The sequence below is a fragment of the Myotis myotis genome, unplaced genomic scaffold, assembly GCF_014108235.1.
Source record: "Myotis myotis isolate mMyoMyo1 unplaced genomic scaffold, mMyoMyo1.p scaffold_m19_p_15, whole genome shotgun sequence".
Taxonomy (NCBI): Eukaryota; Metazoa; Chordata; class Mammalia; order Chiroptera; family Vespertilionidae; genus Myotis; species Myotis myotis.
This window is the reverse complement of record NW_023416319.1, coordinates 26,907,857-26,935,744: the sequence shown is the minus strand read 5'-3', so window position 1 is coordinate 26,935,744 and position 27,888 is coordinate 26,907,857. Positions and strand designations below refer to the sequence as shown.

The window sequence follows — 27,888 nt, the reverse complement described above, 5'->3', positions numbered from 1 at the left end:
CCGGGCTTATTCACACCTTTGAACCTTCAGAGGGCGGGGCGTCGTGGCGTCAGGCCCCGCGGCACCTGCGACGAGGACACTCGCCCACGCTCCGGGCCGGCGACGCCGGCGCCACCCAAACCGCAGGTCCCCAGAGCTCCCCCGGGTTTCCTTCGGTTTCACTGGCGCTCAGGTCCGCGCCGTGCCTCGCCGCTTCCCGCCGGCGCCCAGAGTCCACCGCCAGCTGCGGGTCCACTGGGGGCTCCAACGGAAGCGACGCCCCGTCCCGCCCCCCGCTGCCCGCCGGAACCGGAAGTCAGCGGCTGCCGCCCGCTCACCGCCCCCCGCGGGCCGCCCGCACCATGCTCCGCGGCGCCCGCTGCCTGCGCGGGGCTCCCTCGGCACCCTCCGCGGTCCTGGCGGTGGCTCTGCTCTCGTCGCTCTCGCGCTGCTCCCTCCTGGAGCCGGAGCACCCCGCGGTCTCGGCGCTCAGCCCCTACTTCGGCACCAAAACTCGCTACGAGGATGCCAACCCCAGGCTGCGGCGGGACCCCGAGGCGCCGCTGCGCGACCCGCAGCTGCTGGAGGAGACCTGCACCCCGGTGCAGCTGGTCGGCCTCATCCGCCACGGCACCCGCTACCCGACGGCCAAACAGATCCGCAAGCTGCGGCAGCTGCACGGGCTGCTGGAGGCCCGCGGGCCCGGGGGTGACCTGGGCGCCGCGCTGGCCGCCTGGCCGCTGTGGTACGCGGACTGGATGGACGGGCAGCTGGTAGACAAGGGGCGGCAGGACATGCGACAGCTGGCGCTGCGCCTGGCCTCCCTCTTCCCCGCCCTCTTCAGCCGCGAGAACTACGGCCGCCTGCAGCTCATCACCAGCTCCAAGCACCGCTGCGTGGAGAGCGGCGCCGCCTTCCTGCAGGGGCTGTGGCAGCACTTCCACCCCGGGCTGCCGCCCCCCGACGTCGCAGGTGACCTCTGGGGCGCCCGGCCAGTCCCCTGCCTGTCCCCCTCCCCCCCCCCCCTCGCTTTCAGACCTCCCCCAGATCCTGGACTTCCCCAATCCCAGCCTCTCACTTCCCTCTGTCTCCCGATCCCCATCTCTCGATCCCCCCCCATCCCATGGTTTGGCCTGGACTTGGACTTGGCTCCCTCGCTTCTCATACATACATTTATTTGTTCACTTATGAGGTATGAATATGGCATCTTCCACGTGCGGGACGTTGTAGTAGACATTAGGGGATCCAATAGGAAAAGAGACAGACCAGGGCCGTTTTTAACCATCCAGTCCCAAAATTGAATTGCCCCCTCTGAGCAACAAACCCTCCTTTTCTCCCCGCCCCGGCTGCTCGTTCTACAATTGGGCACATTTAAATACGTTCTAGGACTTTCTTCCTCAGGCTTTGTTTCTGATACTATTTGGATTTTTTTTTTTTAACTTACCGTTCTTTTTCAGATGTTGGTTCTAATCTAGACCTATTTTAGGAAGATATTCTCAAATTTTCTTTACTGCTCAGTTTTTTTCTTTTTTGTTCTTATATGTACTCTAAAGTGACCTTCGTTGTAGCTGTGGTCCATGGTAACACGCAGTACTTTACTAATTTATTCCATTACTTACTCTTTTGCAAAATTTGAGATATCATCTGGTGAGACCCTTTAATTTAACGGTGGGACAGCTGAGCCCAAGAATATGCCTTGTGGGCTCAGGCCCAGATTCCCAGGTCTTCTGTTTCCCAGGAATGATGCTCCCCCCCCTCAGAAAATGTTTAATAGACACAGTTAGTACTAATAGCAAACACTTAATACCTGCTATGTGTGCAACCTTTTGCTGAAGTTGATAGTATTTTCTCCCTATCCGATGAGGAAATTGAGAAACAAACACTAAATAATTCGTCTAATTTCATATAACTAGGTATGGACCCAGAAAGTCTGATTTAGAGCTTGTCTCAACCCTTACACTATATAAATAACTTCTGTTTGTCTGTAACTTAACACGTTAAGCGCCCAGTCACCGGCGACTGACACTATACTTTATGTCCGGAAGACAAAAGATGTTAAGGGTAAGAATAAAAACATAACATTTTTGTGCTGGAGACCTGATTGAGTGTGAATACTTTTTTGATCCGTTTTAAGGTCAGAGAAGAGGTGAGACATCAGTTAGTTTCAAAGTCCAAGTGAAAAATGAAGTAGATTGGTTTCTCATTTCTCCAATAGCATCCTTAACAGTTCAGCCATCACCAAGGGGTTCTTCCATGGATTGTGTGTCATGTCATTGCTCTGTGGGTAATTCATCTGGCTGACTTGGAATTAGTCATTGTTGAATTGTGCTCTTTTGTTATAGCTAGGCCTTTTCTATTAATATGAGTGGAAATTCCCCATAAGTCAGTTAAATTAACTGAATGTTGAAAGTAGAATATACTTTAGTATATCACTGTATATACAAGGTGGGGTAAAAGTAGGTTTATAGTTGTTCATATGGAAAGTAATACAATAAATAATAATATGTGTACATTTGGGCTTTTGAGGGAGGACACGATTAAATTTTGTATTCTTACAGAAACAACGATGCCTTTGTTTCTGTTTAAAGAGCAGCAGTATTAGATAATAGCATGGGTGAAATATCCAGATCCACTTGGAAAATTGTATTTTGAGATCACAAAAAGATGACTTGTTTTCCTAGTTAACATGCTTTCTTAAGAATTGTAATCTAATATGCAATTAAAGTGGGCAGAATTATCCATTTCAGGACCTGAAATGGATATATATATATATATATATATATATATATATATATATATTTGTTTTTCCACACATATCTATAGCAAAACAGTGTAACTAGATTTAATTTTCTCATTTTATATTCAGAAATCACATACTTGGTGTTCTTTTCCTTTAAAATTCACCCCAATGGTTGAAGCATGATTATGAATGTTTTTCCAATACATACTTGTTTCCAAGTTGGGGAAATAATATAACTTGTTAAATTTTAAATGGGAAGTTTTGGGGAGCTTCAGTTAGAAAACAAACCAAATCAGAAGCTCCTAGCACAATGAAAAACAGAAGTGTAGATGTATTTTGTGTATTGTTAGTTTTTGTCCCAAGCATAGTCTTTTGTGAAATAAACAGGGTTGAGAAAGTTAATTTAAAAAAATAAATGTTCTGTGTAGACTTTGGCTTAGAGTAGAAAAATAGATTGTTTCTGTTGAATGATCTCTAACCATGTAATTATAAATTTTGCTAATTTTTAGTTTTTCAAGTTTTCTGTGCCTAACAGAAACAGCACTTACATAATACATTTTTGTACATTTTATGACTTTTATAGCTAATTACTTTTGCTTTAAGAAAACATTCATTTAAATTATCTTTATTGTGTAGTATTGTTATAACACTTTTTACCTTTGATACTCTGTTTCTTTAGTCTTTTTAGCATATACTCATGAATTACTATTACAAATGGGAGTAGTTTTGCCCTATGTCTTTCTTGAATAATGTGTGCTTATTTCAAACATGAATAAATAGGTTTTTAGTGTTCCTTTTCACACAAAACATTCAATAATTTGAAATTGTCGCTTATGTCTTTTCAGACATGGAATGTGGACCTCCAAGAATTAATGATAAACTAATGAGGTTCTTTGATCATTGTGAAAAGTTTTTAACTGAAGTGGAAAGAAATGATACGGCTCTTTATCATGTAGAAGCTTTCAAAACTGGACCAGAAATGCAGAACATTTTAAAAAAAGTTGCAGCTACTTTGCAAGTGCCAGTCAACAATTTAAATGCAGGTAATGTGCCTATTATCTTTCATTTAAATTCTGAAGTAGTTAAATGGTTTTTGAACTCTGAAAATGGAAAAAATATGGAGGAATAAAGTATTCCTTTTAAAAGATCCACAGTTGATTTTACAGTAAGAAAATAATATGTTTTTGGTCATGCTTAACTACTTTTAGATTGAAATTCTTTGAGTTTTATGTAAATTAATGTACAGAATTTTTACTATATTCTGGAATTTTTTTGAGGGCAGAGGTATATAAAGTTTCAACTTTCAACATTATATATAAAACAAAAATTATTTTTTCTGTGTTATCTCCTTGTAAAGTGCTTTTGAAGCAATTCAGAAGTACATGTTCATGTCTTGAAAGGGATAAGTTTTAGAAAGTGAAAGGCACAGTAATGTGATTTTTTTTTTCTTTAGGCTTTAAACTTAGAGATGCTGAGAAAATGGACAGTCATGTCTGTCATAAGGTATTGCAGTGGAGATGAGCTGACTGTAGTTTATCATGCAACCTAGGACACTTGGAGGGTGAAAGTGACATTATTAATAATTATGCCAGGAAAACAGGTGGAAAACCAGGACATATGGTCACTTAGAAATGTGAAGTTAAGAAAAATAATAATTTTTTTTTAGGAATTTATAATGCATAGAGCAGGTGTTGACAAATATGCATACAAAGATTGTGGATTTCATTATATTGTGAATAAATTTCCAAAAGACTAGAAGTAGGAGATGTTGGAGAAAAAATGCAGACTGGAATCTGTCAATCATGGAGACTGAATGCTTAACGTTTAAAGGATCAAACAAGTGAAAATGCCTAGACTAAGCTAGCATTTTAAACTTGAATTTTTCCTCTTTCCCGAAATTGGTTGGTCACCTGCCAGTTTTAAAAATTATTTATTTTATTAGGAAATAATTCAAGCATATACATAATAATAATGGCTAATATAATGAATGTTGTTATACCCACAACTTATTTTTATCAAATTTTAATATTGTGCTTCAGTTAGTTGCTTTAAGGATATTGAGGTCTTTTGGTCCTGCTGGAGGATCTCATTCATCTCCTTTTCTCTCCACAAGTAACCATTGTCATGAATGGACCACTTAAATAATTCCTTGCCAGTTTTTTGGTGTTCCTTTGTTTTGTTTTGTGGGGTGTTTTTTTTTAGATTTTTAAAATTGATTTTTAGTGAGCGAGGAGGGGAGAGGGAGACACATCCATTGTTTGCCTCCTGCACGCCCCCTACTGGGGATCAAGCCTGACTCCTGGGGCTGGAGCTATTGTAGTCCAAATTCTTTTTAGTTTAATTGGGCTGAAATTTAGATATCCTCATGGTTTTGCTTGACAGTTCCAGTTCCTCCCCTTTGGATTATACAGAGTTAGCCTTAATCTTTGATAGCCAGGAAGAAATTGACAACTAACTTTATCCAGTTTCTTCAGTTGTGCTGCACATGGCATTCTATAGATATTTAGCCTTTGAAAAATTGCAAAGTAGTAACCTACAAATTTTACCTTCCCCCCCCAGATTTGATTCAGGTAGCTTTTTTCACCTGTTCATTTGACCTGGCAATTAAAGGTGTTAAATCGCCGTGGTGTGATGTTTTTGACACAGATGATGCAATGGTAAGTGTTAATTTTGCAGTTTCTTTGCTTTTTTGCATGATTTATTGTTGCTTGAAGTATCTTCTCAAAAAATAAGCAGAGTAGGGAGCATTAACTATCTTTGACTAACATAATTTTTCTTAACAAAAGAGAGATTTTGCTTGTTCAGATAGGGCCTACCTACTTATAACTAGTTTGGGTTCATAAAACTCTGGAAAACATTCTTCCATTGTGATTTGATTTCTAGGTCCACCCAATTAAAAATGAATTTAACCCAATATCAGATTTTATTGCTGGAGAGGATTATAGAGCTAATATAATTTAAATTCTCCTTTTTATAGGAAGCCAAGGCTCAGAGAGGATGAATGGTTTTCCAAATGTCTGTTTCTTTTATAACAGTTTGGATGATAAATTGAGTTCTGTTCCACCTGGTGATGGCAGTAATTCATCTACAATTTCTTTCTGCCTACTTCATATTTTTTCCTCCTCAGTCATATGCCTTCTTTGTAGAGAGACCTCTGGTGACTTTAAGGGAGGTAAATTCTGACCAGTTTTGGGATGTTAGAAGCCAGAAAGGTGAGGTAGGAGAGCATTACTTTTTTTTTTTTTTTTTTAAGTATTGAGGATTACAGCATTGGATAGAATTCTGGGGATGAGATAGTGAGATAGGATGTTTGTATGTATGGATCATTAAGGAATATGAACTTTTGAAACCTTAATCATCTTCATGCCTTGCATACATATGAAACCTTCAATATTCCATATGAAAATAAATTAACTTCAAATTTTAACCTCAAACTTTGAAAAGTAGTATACTATTTGCCAGATAGAAGCAGGATTTTAAGGTGAGAACTAATGTATCTTTGAAGGTAAAAGAGTGCTTTATTTTGTTCCTCGAAGACAAGTGACCAGCAAGCAGGTTTTATGTGGTATGGTGTCAATGTGGAACTAGGGCTTAGTGCAGTGATGGCGAACCTATGATACGCATGTCAGAGGTGACACGCGAACTCATTTTTTTGGTTGACTTTTCTTTGTTAAATGGCATTTAAATATATAAAATAAATATCAAAAATATAAGTCTTTGTTTAACTATGGTTGCAAATATCAAAAAATTTATACATGTGACATGGCGCCAGAGTTAAGTTAGGTTTTTTCAAAATGCTGGCACACCGAGCTCAAAAGGTTCGCCATCACTGGCTTAGTGGCTGAGTTGGAAGAAGGGGAAAGGGCCCTCAGTAGATGGTTACTGTAGGATGCTGAGCACCAAAAGTAATCGGTGTGTTCTATTTTCTCTCTGTGATCCTGAGTGTCATGATGATCTTTTTCTTTGTCCCGGGTACCCAGTATCTTTCTTATCTCCTCTAATAGTCCACAGCTCATCACTTCAGAAACTTACTTGTGTTCCCTCTTTTGTTATGCCTTTTGCTTAGGATGATCATAAAATTTGTCTTTTAAATTGGGATACTTTGTGAAATGAGCACCATTAGTAAGTATGCTGGTATAGATATAAACTGAGATTTATGGTCAGCATTTATATATGTGTCAAAATAGTACATTTTCCTTTTCTCCCTACACATACTGCTCTAGGGCCGTGGTCGGCAAACCACGGCTCGTGAGCCACATGCGGCTCTTTGGCCCCTTGAGTGTGGCTCTTCCACAAAATACCATGTGCAGGCGCACACATAGAGTGCGATTGAAACTTCGTGGCCCATGTGCAGAAGTCGGTATTTTGTGGAAGAGCCACACTCATGGGGCCAAAGAGCCGCATGTGGCTCGTGAGCCGCGGTTTGCCAAGCCGCAGTTTGCCAACCACTGCTCTAGGGAAGAAAGCCAATGAAAAAGGGAATTTTAACAAAAGAATAACTCATTTGCCCAAGTTACTGCAGTTGTTGGAATAGTTGGCATGTGCCCATCTGGCCCCCTGCTGTCTGCCCATTTCCTGTCCCCAGTGGCTCTCCATCTGGTCCCTTACTTCTGAGGACCGACAGTTTCTGGATTAAGTGCAAGCTACTCCCTGCAGTAAAGACATACATCTCAGATCATAGCCAGCCTCTGCTTCATCTTTGTGTCACCTACTTGTATTTCCTTCCCTTTTCCTATTTGAATCCCTTTCCAATTAAACATTGTACTCTCCTTTTGTGCATTTGCTCTTTCTCTTCTGGGAGATAGTTTGATAGATTACAAAAACCCTGGAAGTTAAGATGTTGGTCAAAGTAACACTTAATCTTTCTGTGCCTCAATTTCCTTATCTATTAAGAGACTAGAGGCCCAGTGCACCTTCTCGCAGTCCGGGACCCCTTGGGGGATGTCTGCCTGCCAGCTTAGGCCTGATCTCTAAGCTGGCAGGCAGACATCCCTCTCGCAGTCTGGGACCCCTTGCTCCTTACTGCCCGCCTGCAGCGGAGACAGGAGAAGCTCTCACCACTGTCGCTGGGCTAGCCAGCTGTCTGGCTGAGCAGTGCTCCACCTGTGGGAGTGCACTGACTACCAGGGAGCAGCTCCTATGTTTAGTGTCTGCCTCCTGGTGGTCAGTGCGCATCATAGTGACCATTTGTTCTGCCCCTTTGGTCGATTTGCATATTACACTTTTATTATATAGGATAGAACTATCAGGTGACTCAGGAACACCCCTATAACTAAGACTCTATACTGGCCTTTCTCTTTTACTTTTCTTTTTAAGATTACCCTTTTATCTCTTTATTGCATATGAATGCCTCTCCCACAACTTATTTTGAAAAATTTCCCACAGAAACTGTAAGAATAATACCATGAATGTTCATGTCCTTCACCTATATTCACCAGTTGTTAACCTTTCTTTTGCTACATTTGCTTTTTTCTACATATATTAGGTACCTAGACTTAGTGGTTTAAAACAACATAAATTTATTATCTTCTGTAAGTCAGAATTCCAAAATGAATTTTATAGGGCTAAAATCAAGGTTTCAGGAAGGCTGTGTTTTTCTGGAGGCTTTAGGGTGGGAGTGGGGGACGTCCGGTCCTTCCAAGGCATTAGGGGTGAGTTAATTAAAAGTTTGACCAAACATAGCAGGCTAATTTTTAAGTTGATAATTTTGTATGGGCTGTGAATGATGTTATAAATATCCAAAGGCCCTTGGCAAAAAAAGGTTCCTCACCTTTTTTCCGGTCTCTAGAGGCCACCTGTATTCCTTGTATCATTCTGACCTCTGCTTCCATGGTTATGTTTTCTGCTCTGACTGTCCTTCCTGTCTACTTAAAAGGATCTGTGTGATTATATTGGGTCCACCTGGATAGTTTAGGACAGGGGTGGGCAAACTTTTTGACTTGAGGGCCACAATGGGTTCTTAAACTGGACCGGAGGGCCGGAACAAAAGCATGATGGAGTGTTTGTGTGAACTAATATAAATTCAAAGTAAACATCATTACATAAAAGGGTACGGTTTTTGTTTTTTTTTTAGTTTTATTCATTTCAATCGGGGCGGATCTGGCCCACGGGCCGTAGTTTGCCCACGGCTGGTTTAGGATAATTTTCCCATCTTAAGATCCTTAACTTAATCACAAATTCCCTTTTATTATGTAAAACTAGAGGGCCGGTGCACAAAAATTTGTGCGCTCGGGGGGGAGAGGGGTTCTTTCAGCCTGGCCTGTGCCCTCTCACAGTCTGGGACCCCTCAGGGGTTGACCACCTGCTGGCTTAGGCCGGGGGATTAGACCTAAGCTGGCAATCAGACATACCTCTGGTAGCCCGGGAGCCCTCGGGGGATGTCCACTTGCCAGCAGGGAGCAGGCCTAAGCTGCAGTCGGACATCCTTAGCACTGCTGAGGAGGCGGGAGAGGCTCCCACCACCACCGCTGTACTGGCAGCCATCAGCCTGGCTTGTGGCTGAGCAGAGCTCCCCCTGTGAGAGCACACTGACCACCAGGGGGGCAGCTCCTGCATTGAGTATCTGCCCCCTGGTGGTCAGTGTGTGTCATAGTGACCAGTCATTCCCAGTCATTCTGCTGTTAGGGTCATTTTGCATATTACCCTTTTATTATATAGGATAGAGGCCTGGTACATGGGTGGGGGCCAGCTGGTTTGCCCTGAAGGGTGTCCCGAATCAGGGTGGGGGTCCTGCTGGGGTGCTTGGCCAGCCTGGGTGAGGGGCTGATGGCTGTTTGCAGCTGGTCACACACCCTTCAGGATGGGGTTCCCCACTGGGGTGCCTGGCCAGCCTGGGTGAGGGGCTGATGGCTGTTTGCAGGCTGGCCACACCCCCTTTAGGGTCGGGGGTCCCCACTGGGGTGCCTAGCCAGTCTGGGTGGGGGGCTGAGGGCTGTTTTCCGGCTAGCCAAGCCTGCCGGCGATGGAAACTCACAACCTCTCCTTTTTCTCTCTTTTTTTTTTCTGGGATTTATTTACCTTCTATAATTGAAACTTTGTAGACTTGAGAGGAGCTCAGAGCCTGCCAGGGCGGGCAGGAGGGAAGCTTGGCTTCCTCCATTGCCAGTGGCAACCCAGCCTCCTCCTCACTTCAGCTCCGTGGCCACAGCCGGCTGAAAGCAGGTATCTGGGGTTTGTTTATCTTCTATAATTGAAACTTTGTTGCTTTGAGTGGAGCTCAGAGCTGGCTGCGGCAGGCGCGAAGCTTGGCTTCCTCCATCATTGGGGCAACCAAGCCTCCTGCTTGCTTCAGCTCCATGGCTGCCGGCCGCCATCTTGGTTGGGTTAATTTGCATATAGTTGCTCTGATTGGCTGGTGGGTGTGGCTTAAGGTGTAGCAAAGGTATGGTCAATTTGCATGTTTGTCTTTTATTAGTGTAGATAATATTCAGAGGTTCTAGGGATTAGGATATAGACATATTTGGGGGTCATTTATTCTGTCTACCACATATATGTAATCTTTTTCTTTTGCAAACCTCAAGAAACTTCACCCTTAAATACTTGGGCATGCATCGCAACAAGAAGATTCTCCTACATTACCATAGCAAACTATAATATATATATATAGTACATATTATCTAATGTACAGTATTCAAGTTTTCACACTTGTCTTAATAAAGCCCTGTACTTGTAGCTATATATAGGTATATATGACCATTTTTATTGATTTCAGAGAGGAAGGGAGAGGGAGAGAGAGATAGAAACATCAATGATGAGAGAGAATCATTGATCATCTGCCTCCTGCACACCTCACACTAGGGATCAAGCCTGCAGCCGGGCATGTGCCCTGACCAGAAATTGAACCTTGACCTGGTTCATAGGTCGATGTTCAACCATTGAACCACACCAGCCAAGCTCAAGTCTTTTTTTTTTTTTTTTTTTAAATATACTTTATTGATTTTTTACAGAGAGGAAGGGAGAGAGATAGAGAGTTAGAAACATCGATGAGAGAGAAACATCGATCAGTTGCCTCCTGCACATCTCCTACTGGGGATATGCCCACAACCCAGGTACATGCCCCTGACCGGAATCAAACCTGGGACCTTTTAGTCCGCAGGCCGACGCTCTATCCACTGAGCCAAACCGGTTTCGGCAAGTCTTTTTGATGTAAAGTTTTAATAGTGCAAATAGGATTTTTAAAAAAATTCCAGTTATAACTACTGTTTCATTTCTGATACCATTTTTGTTTTATTTTCTGAATAGATTTGATAGAACTTTGTATGTATTTTAGTTTCTTTTTTTACTTTTAAAAAATGTTTACCTTGGACTTTCTGCTAACTTTGTGATTTAGTTGCCTCTTTAATAAGTGTTTAGTTTTGTTTTGGTTATATGGCACTAGCCTGCTCTTGCTCTTAAACTTATGGCTTGTACTTAGTTTCTCTCGCAAGCATGTCAAACTCAGCATTACATCAGGCATTCAGCCCACTGCCCTCAAGTTTGACATGCTTGCTTAGGGGCTCTTTTGGGAAGAATGGCTCATCATGTACCTCTATAGGTTTTAATTCTCTAGTTTTGGTTTTTATCTGATCAAATAATACTTGAGTACAAAGCTTAAATTTCAGGTAAAGAAAAGCTACTTTAATCACCAACTCCAATTCAAGACCACTCCACAGCGATTAATTACTGTTGTTAATTGATGTATATTTTTCCACCCTTTTCTATGCTATTTATAATCTGTATCATTTCTTAGAAATGTAAACAGTCCACTGTCTGCGTGTAGACAAAGGGTCATTTTACTATTTTTATTCTTAATGTGCTCTTCTCAATCAGCAGTATATCTTGGAGAGCTTCCATGTCAGTACTTGTAGATCTACAATATCAAATTTTTTTCATTGATTTTTTTTTTTTTAGAGAGAGAGAGAGGAAAGGCCAGTGGGAGAGAGAGAAACATCAACTGGCTGCCTCCTGCGTGTCCTCTACCAGGAATCGAGCCAGGGTCAATGCCCTGACCAGAAATTGAAGCAGCAACCTTTTGGTGTATGATAAGATTCCCAACCAACTGGGTCACACTGGCCAGGGCAACAGTGTAGAGTTTTTAATAACTGCATAGTATTCCATTGTATGTGTATACTATACTTTAGTTAACTCTCTATTAATGATATTTAGGTATTTTCAATAATATTTTTTTGATTCCTGTAGGTGCTGCTGTAAGACATTCTTGTATGTTCTCTCTTGTGTTCCTCTGTGAATATTATTTTATTAGAAATGGAATTAAATGGGTCTTAAAGATATATGTTTTTATGGATTTTGCCAATTTGCCCTTTGAATATCATTCTACAACAATATACATTCCTTTAGCAGCACCAGTTCTCCATATTTTTGGCCTAGTTCTATTCCTTTTATTTTTGCCAAACTAATACATTTTTTTTAAATTAAATCTTTATTGTTCAGATTATTACATTTGTTCCTCTTTTTTCCCCCCATAACTCCCCTCCTCCCAGTTCCCGCCCCACCCTCCGCCCTCACTCCCCACCCACTGTCCTCATCCATAGGTGCATGATTTTTGTCCAGTCTCTTCCCGCATCTCCCACACCCCCTTTCCCCCCAAGAATAGTCAGTCCATTCCCTTTCTATGTCCCTGATTCTATTATAATCACCAGTTCATTCTGTTCATCAGATTATTTATTCACTTGATTCTTAGATTCACTTGTTGATAGATGCATATTTGTTGTTCATAATTTGTATCTTTACCTTTTTCTTCCTCTTCCTCTTCTTAATGGATACCTTTCAGCATTTCATATAATCCTGGTTTGGTGGTGATGAACTCCTTTAGCTTTTCCTTATCTGTGAAGCTCTTTATCTGACCTTCAATTCTGAATTATAGCTTTGCTGGGTAAAGTAATCTTGGTTGTAGGTTCTTGGTATTCATCACTTTGAATATTTCTTGCCACTCCCTTCTGGCCTGCAAAGTTTCTGTTGAGAAATCAGCTGACAGTCGTATGGGTATTCCCTTGTAGGTAACTGAGTTTCTTTCTCTTGCTGCTTTTAAGATTCTCTCTTTGTCTTTTGCTCTTGGCATTTTAATTATGATGTGTCTTGGTGTGGTCCTCTTTGGATTCCTTTTGTTTGGGGTTCTCCGCGCTTCTTGGACCTGTAAGTCCATTTCTTTCACCAGGTGGGGGAAGTTTTCTGTCATTATTTCTTCAAATAGGTTTTCAATATCTTGCTCTCTCTCATCTTCTGGCTCCCCTATAATTCTGATGTTGGTACGCTTGAAGCTGTCCCAGAGGCTCCTTACACTATCCTCGCATTTTTGGATTCTTTTTTCATTCCGCCCCTCTGGTTGGGTGTTTTTTGCTTCCTCGCATTTCAAATCATTGACTTGATTCTTGCGCTCCTCTGTTCTGCTGTCGGGAGTCTGTATAATATTCGTTATTTCAGTCCGTGTATGCTTAATTTCTAGTTGGTTCCCCAATATAACATCGAGGGTCTCATTAGTTTTCTTGTAGATCTCATTAAGTTTATCGGCGGCTTCTAAACAGTTCTTGAGAGACCTTAAAAGTGTGGTTCTGAACTCTATATCTTCCATTGACAATTTTGTCCTGTTTCTTTGTCTCCGCATTTTGTTATGCTTCCTTGGTGCACCCCCTAGTGGTCTTTGTGCGCAGTCTTGTAGTTAAGCCTTGATTGTTGTAGCTAATACCAGGGAGGGTTTGACCTCCAGGCCAAGTGGCTGTCACGCTTTGAAAAGCAGGGAGGCTGGCAAATGCAATGTGGCAGGTTTTGTTCTAGGTGTTCCAAACTAATACGTTAATCAAAGTAACTCATTTTCTGTCTGATTTCTACCTTTCTAAAATTCTTAAAAATTCCTGATCTAATTTTGGCATCTTTCTGTATTGTAATAATATTCCATGTATATCTTTTATTTTTCTGTATATATCTTTGCTATCATCTTAATATAATTTTAGAAGAAAGATGTGAACACATGTATTTAATAACGCACTGTTCTGAACTGTTTTGGATGCTGGACTTTTGGCTGTGAGGTCTAACTTGCTTTTGCATGCTGTCCTCTACATTCCCACAATTTAAATTCATATGTCAACATATATCTCTGTGTGGCATAAATCTTTGAGTCCAATTAGTAAGTAATTGAAATTGTAAGTGTAAATTAGGGAATCTGTTACATGAATAAAAATGTAATGATTTAAAAAATGATTTTGAAATTTTTCTTTTCAGGTATTAGAATATTTAAATGATCTGAAACAATATTGGAAAAGAGGATATGGGTATACTATTAATAGTCGATCCAGCTGCATCCTGTTTCAGGATATCTTTCAGCACTTGGACAAAGCAGTTGAACAGAAAAAAAGGTAAAAACTTAAAAAATAATTTTATTTTTTAATCTTCACCTGAGGACATGTTTATTGGTTTGAGAGAGAGAGGAATGAGAGAGAGAGAGAGAAACATAAATGTGAGAGAGAAGCATTGATTGGTTGCCTCTTGCATGTACCCCCACCAGGCACCAAACCTGTAAAACCAGGCATATGCCCTGACAGGGAATCAAACCCAAGGCCTTTCGGAGTACAGGATGATGCTCCAACCATCTGAACCACACTGGCCAGGGCATGCAGTTTATTCTGTGTGCCCAGTTAAGCTTATTTTTAAAAATAGGTTTTGTTTGTGTATTTGGCTCTAGCTTCTTGCCAGGGCTAGATTTGCTGTTTAACCACTGTTTGAGCAGCTATGATTAGAAAAACAATGAATTTAATAAAGAAATGTGATGTACCTGGATTTTATTCTACTCTTTCCTTCCCCATTATTTCTATCAGTATATTTCTCTCCTGCTTTTTCAAAGTAAAGTTTATATTCTGGAATGTAATTGCTTGCCTCATGAGATCTTTTTTTGTGAGTGATACTCTCAAACACCAAAATTAATTGCTATAAATATTTCTTATTTTCATTGAATAACTTTCATTGTCCTTTTTCTAACTTTTCATTGACTCTCAAATCTCTGGTATTTTCAGATTTCACTGGGTATGGGTATGGCTTTTTAAAGTTGTGTAGTTCCATATTTTAACATAAGATGGCAGCATTGAAATGTATAAAATAGCCATTTGGTTAATTAGCCCATTATAATGGGAGAGCTTTGTCTTTTAAAGTTCTTAGAAATGCATGCAGATTCTAAGTCCTCAGAACCTATTCTTGCTGGTCTTTTTGCTAACTTTCTGAAGTTAGTGTTTCAGGGAATTTTAACTCGGTGTACCAGGAGGTGCCACCTCAGTTTTAGTGCTAGTTACTGAAAGAGGCTAGCTAAATGAGGTAAAGAGCAATGTACTCTGAATGCAGATTCAAATGGCCAGGTGCTTCTGGAAAGATACTTTTTGATTCTCATGGACTATAGGTCTGTGATACCTGGAACTTCGTTTATTTCACCGCTCTCTCCTCAGTGCCTATGAACAAGTGTGGAATGCAGTTGGAATGCTCAGTAGATATTGAAAGACTATCCACAATCCTTTTTCTTTAGTATTCCCTGTTTTAGTCAATGACACCATCATCCTCCCAGACAGCCAAGCCACAAACTGATGCATCATTTTTACCCTGTCTCCCTCACCCTCTACATCTCCTAATATTGTGATTTTTTTTTTTTCTTTTGGCTTCCAGTTTTATATCAATCTCTTCCACTTTTCTTCACCCCGCACTGCTACTGCTATTGGTGGGAGTAGGGGGTCCACATCTCCATCTGTTGCTAGTGGGAGTGGGCTTCTTGCGATATCCCAAGAAAATGAATTTTCTGAGACTCACGGGGGAGGATGAGATATTGTAGGAAGTTTTATTTCTGTGGAAAGTTTTATTTCAAGCCCCTTAGTTTCCAAGTTTTCATTTCCCTCAGTACCACCAAGGAAGGAGTCCCATTTTGCCTTTAGTAGAGCTATAATCAGAGCCAGTGTCTAGAATTTTTGTTCCATATTTGCACTTTCCAGTCCAGCATCAGGCTAGCTTAGCTTTTGTTCCCAACTTCAATCCATTAGTTCATTGTGTGTGGAGTCCGCATGGCTGTGGGCCATACAGGGGAAATGTAAAGAATCGATACAAGAGAGCTCCATGAGCCAAGAGCAATAAGAGAGGATTCCTTTGTTTAGGGATTATGTTTTCCTAAATTTTCACAGGCTTGCATTGGCTGCACCCATTCTGGCCAATCCATGGTTCCCCAGGCTTGACTGACGGGCAAGTACCTTCCCTAGTCACCCCAGCTTCACTGTACATGCATCTGTCTCCCCTTTGTTGGACTCCTTTATCCCCAGTGATCTGCAAGCTGCCCAGTGGCCATGCTTTTAATGTCTGGCCTTCCCTTTGCTCCTTTCGTATTAGTAGTAATACCTAGCTAATTATATAGGTATCACTACCACCTCAGTTTATGCTAGCTAGTATCTTCTAGATTTTAGCACCTGCCTCCTACGTGCTTTCCTAAATTTCAGTGTTACTCCCATTCCACTCTAACACAACTTACGCAGGCAGAAGGTGAATACATTTAAATTACTGTCTCAAAGAACTCATGTCTGGTTTGGAGGATATTTGTAAAACCACTAAAAAAAGTACTGAAGGAGAATAAATTTGAACTGTGGGGTTTGGTAAAGGCTTAATGGAGGGAGGCATCTTTGAGCTTGGTTACTGAAAACTTCTGTCACTAACCTCAGCATATGAGCCCTTAATATTTTTGATTTTTTTAAATAGCTCTATTGAGGTATAGTTGATATAAACAGCACATACTTAAAGTGTTCAATTTGGTGAGTTTTTATATATATGTTGATACCCATGAAATTGTCACCAAAATTATGATAATGAAATATCCATCACATGCAAAGATTTCTTTGTGAGTCTTTGTAATCTACTTTCCACCCCCACCCCCACCCCCACCCCTATTCCAAACTGGGCAACCACTGATCTGCTTTCTGACACAATAAATTAATTTGTGTGGTTTTTTAGAATTTTATATACTGGAATCATATAATATGTACATTTTTTTGGTTTGGCTTCTTTCACTTAGCTCAATGTTATGAGATTTATCCATGTTGTTGTGGCTATGAGTAGTTAATTCCTTTTTAAGGCTGAGTAATATTCTCTCCATGGGTACACCACAATTTGTTTCTCCACTCTCCTTATGATGGACATTTGGGCTGTTTCCAGTTTGAGGCTATTACAGATAAAGCTGCTGTGGACCTTTATGGTCTTTATATGGACATATGCATATTATTTCTCTTGGATAATATCTAGAGAGCTGGAATAGCTGAGTCATATATAGGTGTATGTTTAACTTTTTAAGAAACTGCCAATCTCTTCCCACCAATGTATGAGAGTTCCTGTTATTCTTCATCCTAGCCAGTACTTGGTATAGTAGATCTTTTTAATTATAGCCATTATAATGGGTGTTTAATAGTATCTCATTTGGTTTTAGTTTGCATTTCCCTAAAAATTAATGATATTGAGCATCTTTTCATATTTTGGGGGGCTCCTCTTCTCTGTGCTGCAGCCTTGAAAATACAGGCAGTAATCTGGGACAGTTGTTGGAGTTCACCTGATTTGCCTTCCTTCACTCTTACTGTATTGTTGAATGCCTGAAAAATGCTCTTTCGTATATTTTGTCTGATTTTATAGTAGTTCAAGGCAGAAAGATAAATCGGTTCCTGTTATTCCATCTTGAATGGAAGCAGAATTTATTTTTATGTCTTTGCTTGAGAAAAAAATCTTTATGTTTGAGCCATTTTAGTTCTACATTTGTGTTAAGCTGTCAAACAGATGCTTCTCCAGATGCCTCATTGGAGCTGATATTTCAATCAGATGTATAAGAAGATAAAAAATTTTCCTGTTAATTTTCTTTCTTTTTTTTCTTTTTTTTTTTTAATATATTTTATTGATTTTTTACAGAGAGAAAGGGAGAGAGATAGAGAGTTAGAAACATCGATGAGAGAGAAACATCGATCAGCTGCCTCCTGCACACTCCCTACTGGGGATGTGCCCGCAACCCAGGTACATGCCCTTGACCGGAATCGAACCCGGGATCTTTCAGTCCGCAGGCCGACGCTCTATCCACTGAGCCAAACAGGTTTTGGCCCCTGTTAATTTTCTTCCCAAAGCTCCTCATATCTCTGGCAGTTCATGTTGCTTATTTGTGCACTTACATAAGTATGGGGATTATGTGGATCATGTTTAAAAACACCCCTTGTGTAACGTTAGTTGAATGTGAAACTTGAATTAAGAGCTTAGAAAGAGCTAAGCTGAGTATATTTAGGGGAAAAACATGCAACTATTGGTTGTTTTTCTGGTTGATCTTTTTGAATGACTTGAAGTGCTTTTTTGGAGTGTTACCTATTTTGAACATACACATACTAGTCAACCTTTATTTAACAGCAGAATTTTAGACTTCAAATTAAATTTCATTTTTAATTGAAGGTTTAATAAAATCTTCTTACCAACTTATAATAGTAAAAGAGGGCTGCAGTTTGGAGAACTGCATTCTTATCTTGCTAGATAACATTAGGCAATTCACTTGTCTTTTCCTTATTTCTAAAATGAGAGGATTTGACCACTTCTCAACCCTAAAACATTGATTACAACAGTGTATTTCTATATAGAATTCAAGGACAAGCTGGAGATTAGGTTCTTTCAAATAGTAATTGGACTTACACTAACTGGAGTAAATTAGAGCCTAGCAGATGTGTGACACTTCTAAGATTTACTCTCTATTGTGAGGCAGAGCAAAAAATAGTGTGTTCCTGAAATGGAACCAACTCACTTAACAGAAATTATGGATTTATTTTACAGAAACTTGGCATATACCTTTAATGGCCTCTGATGAAAATTGGATCATAAATAAAGACTCTCCTGTATTTGCCCTGACAACTTTAGAGTTATAAAAACCAATAAGAAAGCCCTACTGTATTTGTGGCCACACACAAATTCCATAACTCTTTAACCCCCACTAATTGAAGGTATATAAGTAAAAATGGAGATTTTTGATGTTTGGATATAATTTAGAATAGAAATGTTTTTCCATTTAATGCTACTTTGTAAAGAAACCTTGAAATGTAAGTCATCTGAAAGGGTAAACAGGTATAAGCATGAGCAGCTGTTTAAGACGGATTATGTAAACTCTTTGGAATAAAAATACCCACTTTTGAGTCACATATATCCCCATGTCAGTAGGTTTTATGTTGTTTGTTTTGTTTTTAACAAACTCTTCTTGAGATCAGTTTTAGGTTTATAGCAAAATTGAGCAGAAAGTACAAAGAGTTCCCGTACACTCCTTTGCCTACCCCTTACTATTGGCATTCTATATCACAGTGGTACATTATAATTAATAACCCTCCAACAAAACATCATTATCACAGAAGTCAATAGTTTGCATTAGAGTTCACTGTTGGTGTTGTATATTCTCTGGGTTTGGACAAATGCATAATGACATGTATCCACCATTGTAGTATTATACAATAATTTTTATTGCCCTAAAAATCCTCTGTTCTTTGCCTATTCATCCTTCTCTCACCCCAACCCCTGGTAACCACTGATCTTTTTACTGTTTTCATAGTTTTGCCTTTTTCAGAATGTCATGTAGTTGGAATCATATGCTATGTAGCCTTTTCAGATTGGCTTTTTTCACTTAGTAATATGCACTTAAGTTTCCTCCATGTCTTTTCATGGCTTGATAGTTCATTTCTTTTTAGCACTGAATAATATTTCATTATCTGGATATACCACCATTTATTTACCCATTCACCTACTAAATAACATCTTGGTTGCTTCTAAGTTTTGACAGTTATGAAAAAAGCTTCTATAAATGTCCATGTTTAGGTTTTTGTATAGATATGTTTTTAATTCACTTGCAAATATACCAAGGAATATAAGGATCATGTGGCAAGAGTATGTTTACTTTTGTCAGAAACCACCAAACTGATTTCCACAGTGGCTATATCATTTTTTTATAAGATACCATTAAGCCCCTTTTATTTTATTTTTATATATTTTTTTTATTGATTTCAGAGAGGAAGGGAGAGGGAGAAGGAGATAGAAACATCAATAATGAGAGAGAATCATTGATTGGCTACCACCTGCACACCCCCTACTGGGGATAGAGCCCATAGCATGTGCCCTTGACCAGAATCGAACCTGGGACCCTTCTGTCCGCACGCTGATGCTCTATCCACTGAGCCACACCAGCTGGGCAGCTATATAATTTTGTATTCATACCAGCAGTGACTGAATGAAATCCTGTTGTCAGCACTTGGTGGTGTCAGCTTTCTGGATTTTGATATGTAGTGGTATCTTGTTTTAATATGTAATTCCTTACTGGCATGATGTGGAGCACCTTTTCATTTACTTACTTGTCATCTGTATATCTTCTTTGGTGAGCCTTCCAGGTCTTTTGCCCACTTAAAAAATATATTTTTTTATTAATTTGAGAGAGAGTTGAGAGAGAGAGGAAGGGAGAGGGATAAATAGAAACATCGATCAACTGCCTCCTGCATGCCCCCCACTGGGGATCGAGCCTGCAATCCCAGGCATGTGGCCTGACTGGGAATAGAACCAAGAACCTCTTGGTTCTTTGGTCCATCCGTGTTCAACCACTGAGCCACACCAGGCGGGTTTTTGCCCATTTTTTAATTGGGTTGTTTCTTGTTGAGTCTTAAGAGTTCTTTGTATATTTCAGATAACAGTCCTTTGTCGTAGGTGTCTTTTGCAAATATTTTCTCACAGTTTGTGACTTGTCTTCTCATTCTCTTGACATTGACTTTAGCAGAGGAGAGTTTTTTAATTTTAATAAAGATTAGCTTATCAGTTAACTTTCATGGATCATGCCTTTGGTGTTATATATATAAGTCATTGCCATATCCAAGGTTATATAAGTTTTCTCCTTTGTTATTTTCTAGGAGTTTTATTGTATTGAGTTTTACATTTAGGTCTATGATCATTTTTTAGTTAATTTTTGTGAAGAGTCTCAGGTCTGTGTCCAAATTCATTATTTTTTGCATGTGGATATCTAATATTCCAGCACCATTTGTTGAAAAGACTGTGTTCGCTCCATTGCTCCTGTATTGTCATTGCTCCTTTGTCATAATTATGAGTTAGATGTTTTACTCCTATTTTCTTAAGGAGCCTTGAATAAAATTGCTTTGTCATATATATTCTAGTTTCAACAGTTGAACCACTAAGGATTACTAAGTTGAATTTCAGCTTGTAAAGTAGAATAGTGAAGAAAATCAGTTTATGTTTGAGACAAGTGACATAGTCTAAGCCAGTGATGGCAAACCTATGACACGCGTGTCAGAGGTGACACGCGAACTCATTTTTTTGGTTGATTTTTCTGTGTTAAATGGCATTTAAATATATAAAATAAATATCAAAAATATAAGTCTTTGTTTTACTATGGTTGCAAATATCAAAAAATTTCTATATATGACACGGCACCATAGTTAAGTTAGGGTTTTTCAAAATGCTGACACACTGAGCTCAAAAGGTTCACCATCACTGGTCTAAGCTGTTATTTAATAGAAATACTTTTGAGTTAATGCAAAAAATATTTAACATTCTTTTAGAGCTAATAATTTATTTAAAAGTGTGCTAAATTCTGCTTCTTACCCTTAAAACCCAAACTAGACATTCAGTGAGCTCTGAATTTTTTCTTGAAATGCAAAAATCAAGAAGAATGAAATTTTAAAAAACATTGATTTTTAGAATGGTTCCTAGCTTTGGAGTTACTGTCTCATGGCTAGAGGACTTAAACTGTAAACCAGTATTTGTTTTTCTTTAACTTGTATCACTATTAAATTGCATTATATTTACATTATGGAAGTGGTATTAGCTTTGACTTGCATATGCTCAAATGTATAAAAGGATCTGGGAAGTAATAAAATATCCTATGTTAGACAGCGTGGAGTGACGTATGTCCCGTGTAACAGGTTTATGTCCACTCTGGAAGGTAATCCTCATTCCTATTATACTGATTATTGCCTTGTGGGAATATTTATGTTGGCAGGTCTTTCAGTTTTTCAAGAGGAGCCAAAAAAAATCTGGATTTTTAAGAATCTGAAATCTCCCAATTTTGAAATACTGACAAATAATGCAAAATTGAAAAATATTTATGCAGGTGAAATTGAATATAGCTATGGTCTGAATGGTACTGCTTTGTAACTTCAGACCTAAGGGGATGCTTCTTGGAAATAAATATAAGGCTTTAGGTGCCCTACTTAATGTATACCAGTTAAGAAGAGAGGCTTACAAACACTTGTTGATGAGAATGTTTTATGCTTCTAAGTGTAGATATTATTTTCTATGACACGGATACATAGACATATTTTTTCTCAATTTCTCATTTAAGGTCTCAGCCAATTTCCTCTCCAGTCATCCTTCAGTTTGGTCATGCAGAGACTCTTCTTCCACTGCTTTCTCTCATGGGCTACTTCAAAGACAAAGAGCCCCTCACAGCTTACAATTACAAGGAACAAATGCATCGGAAGTTCCGAAGTGGTCACATTGTACCTTATGCCTCAAACCTGATATTTGTGCTTTACCATTGTAAAAATGCTAAGACTGCTAAAGAAGAATTCCGAGTGCAGTTGTTATTGAATGAAAAGGTGTTACCATTGGCTAACTTGCAAGAAACTGCTTCTTTGTATGATGATCTGAAGAACCATTACAAGGACATCCTTCAGAGTTGTCATACCAGTGAAGAATGTCAATTACCAAAGGTGAACAACACATCTGATGAGCTATGAGTAACTGGAGAACATTTTTAATTCATCAGGAATCTATAGGGCGTGATTACATGCGTGGAGTAGGTGGGCAGTCCCTGGTTACAGAAAGCTTTCACATTACTTGGGTATTTCTATCTTCATAGAAAAACAATGAGTTTCTTTTTTAGTCTGGACATGAACGTGTAAGCAACAATTCTTCACTGGAGCAGCTCTCTTAAGGGGAAAAATATCTATTCAAAGAAATAGTTGGCACTGCAAATGTTTACAGAAGTTAAATTCTTCTTTTTTATACAAGAAATCTCACACTGAATATGTTTTCCAAATAAAGCTTGAAAATGCTGGAGTAACAAAGTATGTCAGTTGGATGATCCATAACTTGATTGAACCAAGTCTAGGAACTTTACCAGTTGTGCTGCAATTCTCTCTTTTTTTTCCTCAAGTAGCACAGTTCTAGTATTATCTTTCTTAATCAGAAATATTGTGATACACTGGGAATATCATTTTGAAAGAAAGCTAAGATCTCTGAGAATTTGAAACAATATTAAGCAGTCTGATGTAAAAGGACACTTTCACTGAAGAAAGACAGAAAATAAAATAAATGTTTTTGTTAATAGTATTTATAAAGCATTTGAAGACTTTTTCAATAATTCCTTTTAGACTTCTACTAAGTCCTGCAAGGCCAGTCTTTAATTATCATACCTGTTTTATATATATAACAATAGAATGACAAAGAGGACCATTAGCAATGTCAGATGGATAGAATCAAAGTTCCTTCAGTCCATTGCTTAGCAGTTTTTAGCATTCTGTCACTTTGCTTCAGTTTTTATATACGGTGTCCAAAAAAATGTATACACACTTTGAATAATTATAAAAGCAATGTTTATTAAAAGACATTTCATTTTCAAAATGTAGTAGAATCAGCTGTTAAAGTTTGTGTATACATTTTTGGGGGACAGCCTATATTTTGCTATTACATCTTTTGAAATATCTTTTGGTTGTTTAATTTTTTTTCATTCCTTTTGTTTATTATTAATTTCAGGGAGGAAGGGAGGGAGAGAGAGAGAGAAACATCAATGATGAGAGAGAATCATCAATTGGCTGCCTCCTGCATGCCCCCTGCTGGAGATTGAGCCCAAAACCTGGGTATGTGCCGTGACCAGGCATCGAACCCTGACCTCATGAGTCAATGCTCAATTACTGAGCCATACTGGCCAGGCTCTTTTTAAAAAAAATAAAGACTTTATCCTGGCTGGCTTAGTTTCACATATATGAACCCATTTTTTAAAAAGAGTTCTGAATTCTGTCAAATACCATGAAAGTTTTTGCTATAATAATAAGCAGAATTCTTGCCCTGGCTGGCTTTACTCAGTGGTTAGCACGTTGGCCGGCAGACCGAAGGGTTGTGGTGTTGATTCCCATCAAGAGCACATACCTCAGTTGCTGGCTCCATCCCCCACCCCGTCGGAGTGTGCGGGAGTCAACCAATCTATGTGAGTCCAATGTCTCTCTGTCCCCTCCCTTACACTCTCTCTAAAAAAATCAATGGAAAAAATACACTTGGGTGAGGATTAAACAAACAAAAAACAAAATTCTTGGTCTTTTCTACTCTTCGTGTTGATAAACAATCAGTCATTGATGTTAAAAGTTTGGGAGTTTAAGCAGCTTTGACTAAATCCGGCAATGCAAGGCAATTTTCTTGTAATTGAAATATTCTCAAATAAATGGAAATCCATTTTATTAAAAAATCTAAGGAGCATCACAACTATATATTGCAATTATAAAAAAAGATGCATAGATCATTGATCTTCAAATTAATAATGTTCTTAAAATAGATAATTAGCTGGTAAATCCTGTTGATCCATTAATATACTGCTGATTGTTCCTGCAAAAATGTCTGGTGCTTGCTTTTTTAAAAACTATGTAAATAGGTAGATAAGAAGAGAATAAGGTAATGAACATTTATGCCCATTGTCCTCTTTTACAAAAATTAGCATTATAATATTTTACTTGGCTCCAAATAAGAACAATTGAGGACTTATATGCTTCCCTGATGCTATTGCCCTCACTCACTGCCAGTATAAAATTCAGTAATCACCATTCCATTACATGCTTGACTCTGGAAGCTTGTAGTATTATTGTGGAAGTTTTAAAATATTCTATAAAAGGACATACTGTGCATAGTATTCTTGAATCTGCTGTATTTGTTTTTCAAGACTTATTAATCCCGATCATTTGTCACAAATTAGTATCATCAATTCATTAATACCTGTTGAGTACTTTTTATGTACAAACACTAGATCCAGTCTGTGGGCATCTAATGGTGAATGAACACAATTCTTACAACTTACATGTGGAAGTTATAGCAGTTGTTTAATTTCATTGTTAAATAGAATGATGTCATTTTTGTAGTCGTTGCTAAGTAAAATATTTCAGGATGGAGGGTAAATGTGGTCCATTTGTGCTAATACAGAGATAGAGATATTATTTTGGTGCTATTATTCTCATTTTGGAAATGCCTGAAACAAGAATATCATGATGAAAACTAAAGGTCTTATCCAGGATAGGATATATCAAAAATAATAGGTGACCAAATTACTTCAGTTAAGCCAAGTTGAATCCTGTCCGACATGACATTTTAGCCTATGGACATTTGCCATTTTTCTGTTTAATCTACAAGTTCATGAGTGCAGTGTATTGTACTTACTGGTTTTTCTAATCATTTTGAAGTTTCTGCTCTCCAACACACATAATCATCCACTGGATACTATTTTTGTATATACCATAATCTTGATCTTTAATTTTAATACTGAAAGCAAAACTCAATTTGTAAAGAAAAAAGAGCTTGTTTTTTCCAGACATAATCAACTTTCATATCTTTACGTGAGTGCTTTCCTTTTGTAAACTGTAGAACTGACAGAGGCCCTTAAATTTCCGGAAGTTAAAGCAACCAAACCAGAATATATAAGTATACATTTTTGGATTATATTTCTCTAAGGTGGCATTTCATGTGGTTCATTAATTAATTATCTTTGGAATTTGGACTGTCTTCTGCCAAATGTAAGCCTAAAATAAACATTTGCATTGTCATATAATTTGCCTATATCTAACTTCTGTACTTCACAGATCACTTAATTCTCTCCTAATCATTCGTTTTCTCTTAAGCATTTTAAGCAGCTCAATTCACTTTTAAGCACTTCCACATTAATCTATTAAGCTATTTTTAATTGGTGTGTGTGTCTGATAGATTTTTTGAGAAAATTTCACAGCAAGAAAGAAGATGTCATATTCTTCCAGCTAAAAGATTTGTAGTTGGAGATCAATGCCTGGCAGTTTAGGAGGTTAACTTTTAAAACTTTGTTTCACTATCTTTACTGAGATAATACATGTTAATACAGGATTCTTAATTTTATTTCTAAAATTCATAATTATTTCCCTGTACTATTCCCAGATTTTATTTTTTTTCTTAATTGATTAAGGTATTACATATGTGTTCTTATTCCCCCATTGCCCCCCCACCCTACCCCCACTTTTGCCCTCACCCCGCTGGTGTCTGTGTCCATTGTTTAGGCTTATAGGCAGCATACAAGTCCTTTAGTTGATCTCTCCCCCTTACCCCCACCCTCCCCTACCTTCCCTCTGAGGTTTGATGGTCTCATTGATGCTTGTCTGTCTCTGGATCTGTATTTGTTCATCAGTTTATATTGTTCATTATATTCCATAATATTCTAAGATTTTAAACCATTATTTAGACCCAAGCATTTCATGTTCACGCTTTTGTTTGTTGTACTGGGAGAACAATATTTGTTCATTAAAATGGCAGCCTTCCAAATTGAATAGTACTCCTAGTATAATGAGGAAGTTTTATTAGAATATTAATTTTACATTATTTCTGAAATGGGTAATATGGAAAATTAAGTTGGGATAGCAATCTACAGATTCTCTCAGCTTTTTTCATTAGAGTTCATTCTACCAGCCTTGGTTTTGATTGTCTTTTTACTGAATATTAACAATTTGGATGCTTTTGAAAATCTTTTCAACGAATACTCTCATTCTGGAAAAAAATAATCCAGTTTTGATGTAAATTATATAAGAACTAGAGTCCCGATGCATGAAATTCTTGCAAGAATAGGCCTTCCTTCCCCCAGCTGATGGCACCGGCTTCCCTCGCAGCCCCGGCTTCGTCTGGAATGTCATCCAGAAGGTCGTCTGGTCTAATTAGCATATTATGCTTTTATTGTAGACCAGAGGCCTGGTGCACAGATTCATGCACCAGTGGGGTCCCCCGGCCTGCCCAATGGGGATCGGGCCGAAACTGGCAGCCCAACATCCCCCAAGGGGTTCCAGAGTGTGAGAGGGCACTCTATAATGTTGCTGTTGCTCAGCAGCTCCTGCATTGAGCATCTGCCCCCTGGTGGTCAGTGCATGTCATAGCCATCAGCCGGTTGGCCGGTGGCTTAGGCTTTTATATATATAGATACACTGGTGGAATATATCTTTGGATACATACAGATGAGAAAGTTTTCTTTAATAAGAAACATTCCAAGTTGGAGATAGGAATTCCGAACACTAATTTTGATCCAGCCATTACTTTCTTTTCCTTAAAATTTTTTTGTTTTCCTTGCCTTCCTGGGAAAGTAAGAAGACAAGTCTTGGCAAGACAATGTAGTGCTTTTTTCTTCTGTCTGCAGTGTTGCTCCTTGAAACTTTGTCACTCTTTGCAATATGGAGATTAGGATGAGAGCTTGGTTTTCTAATTTGACTATTTTAGATATAGCTTTGTAGTTTCCTTAAAGAGTGCTACAGCCGGGAATGGTTTGGCTCAGTGGATAGAGCGTCGGCCTGCGGACTGAAAGGTCCCAGGTTTGATTCCGGTCAAGGGCATGTACCTTGGTTGCGGGCACATCCCCAGTGGGGGGTGTGCAGGAGGCAGCTGATCGATGTTTCTCTCTCATTGATGTTTCTAACTCTCTATCTCTCTCCCTTCCTCTATGTAAAAAATCAATAAAATATATTTTAAAAAAGAGTGCTACAAGTGCTACCCATGGTGGGAAAAATACAACTGAGTTTCACAGCTTTTCTTGCTACTTTAGTACTGGATGACTAAAAGAGATTGGAGGAAAGATACCGAGATTTAGGGGGCGGAAGGCTGAAGAAATGAGATAGAAACAATCCTTGGCTTTTCCTTGCTGAGAGAGAAAACATGAAACTCCTCAATGGGGAATGAGAAGTAGCTGGAGCGTGGCCAGCATGTCTCAGTGGCATGGCCTTGTACGCTGAAAGGTCGCCAATTCCTGGTTAGGGCACATACTCAGGTTGTGGATTCGATTCCCGGTTAGGACTTGTACAGGAGGCAATTGATTGATGTTTCTTCCTCACATTGATGTTTTCTCCCTCTCCCTTTCTCTCTAAAATCAATAAAACAAAATACTTAAAAGGAGTGGCTGG

General features: G+C 39.0%; 1 protein-coding gene across 2 annotated transcripts; it reads left to right on the top strand.

Annotated features, from left to right (window-relative positions):
- The first annotated feature begins 313 nt into the window (after positions 1–313).
- MINPP1 (multiple inositol-polyphosphate phosphatase 1) lies at positions 314–23,059 on the top strand. 2 transcript variants are annotated; one of them, XM_036336715.1, is made up of 5 exons: positions 314–951; positions 3,565–3,762; positions 5,279–5,376; positions 13,934–14,067; positions 22,068–23,059. In XM_036336715.1, the coding sequence occupies exons 1-5, from the start codon at positions 342–344 to the stop codon at positions 22,462–22,464; spliced, it is 1,437 nt and encodes a 478-aa protein (XP_036192608.1). In that variant the 5' UTR covers positions 314–341; the 3' UTR covers positions 22,465–23,059. The 2 variants fall into 2 exon arrangements, with proteins under 2 accessions (XP_036192608.1, XP_036192609.1); XM_036336716.1 differs by lacking the exon at positions 314–951 and adding an exon at positions 1,232–2,040.
- Positions 23,060–27,888: the final 4,829 nt, after the last annotated feature.

Bases quoted from the DNA above. Each gene is read 5' to 3' on its own strand.
- MINPP1 (XM_036336715.1), top strand. From the start codon at position 342: ATGCTCCGCGGCGCCCGCTGCCTGCGCGGGGCTCCCTCGGCACCCTCC. The intron at 952-3,564 runs GTGACCTCTGGG...ATGTCTTTTCAG, and splicing joins GCCGCCCCCCGACGTCGCAG to ACATGGAATGTGGACCTCCA. The intron at 5,377-13,933 runs GTAAGTGTTAAT...TTTTCTTTTCAG, and splicing joins TTGACACAGATGATGCAATG to GTATTAGAATATTTAAATGA.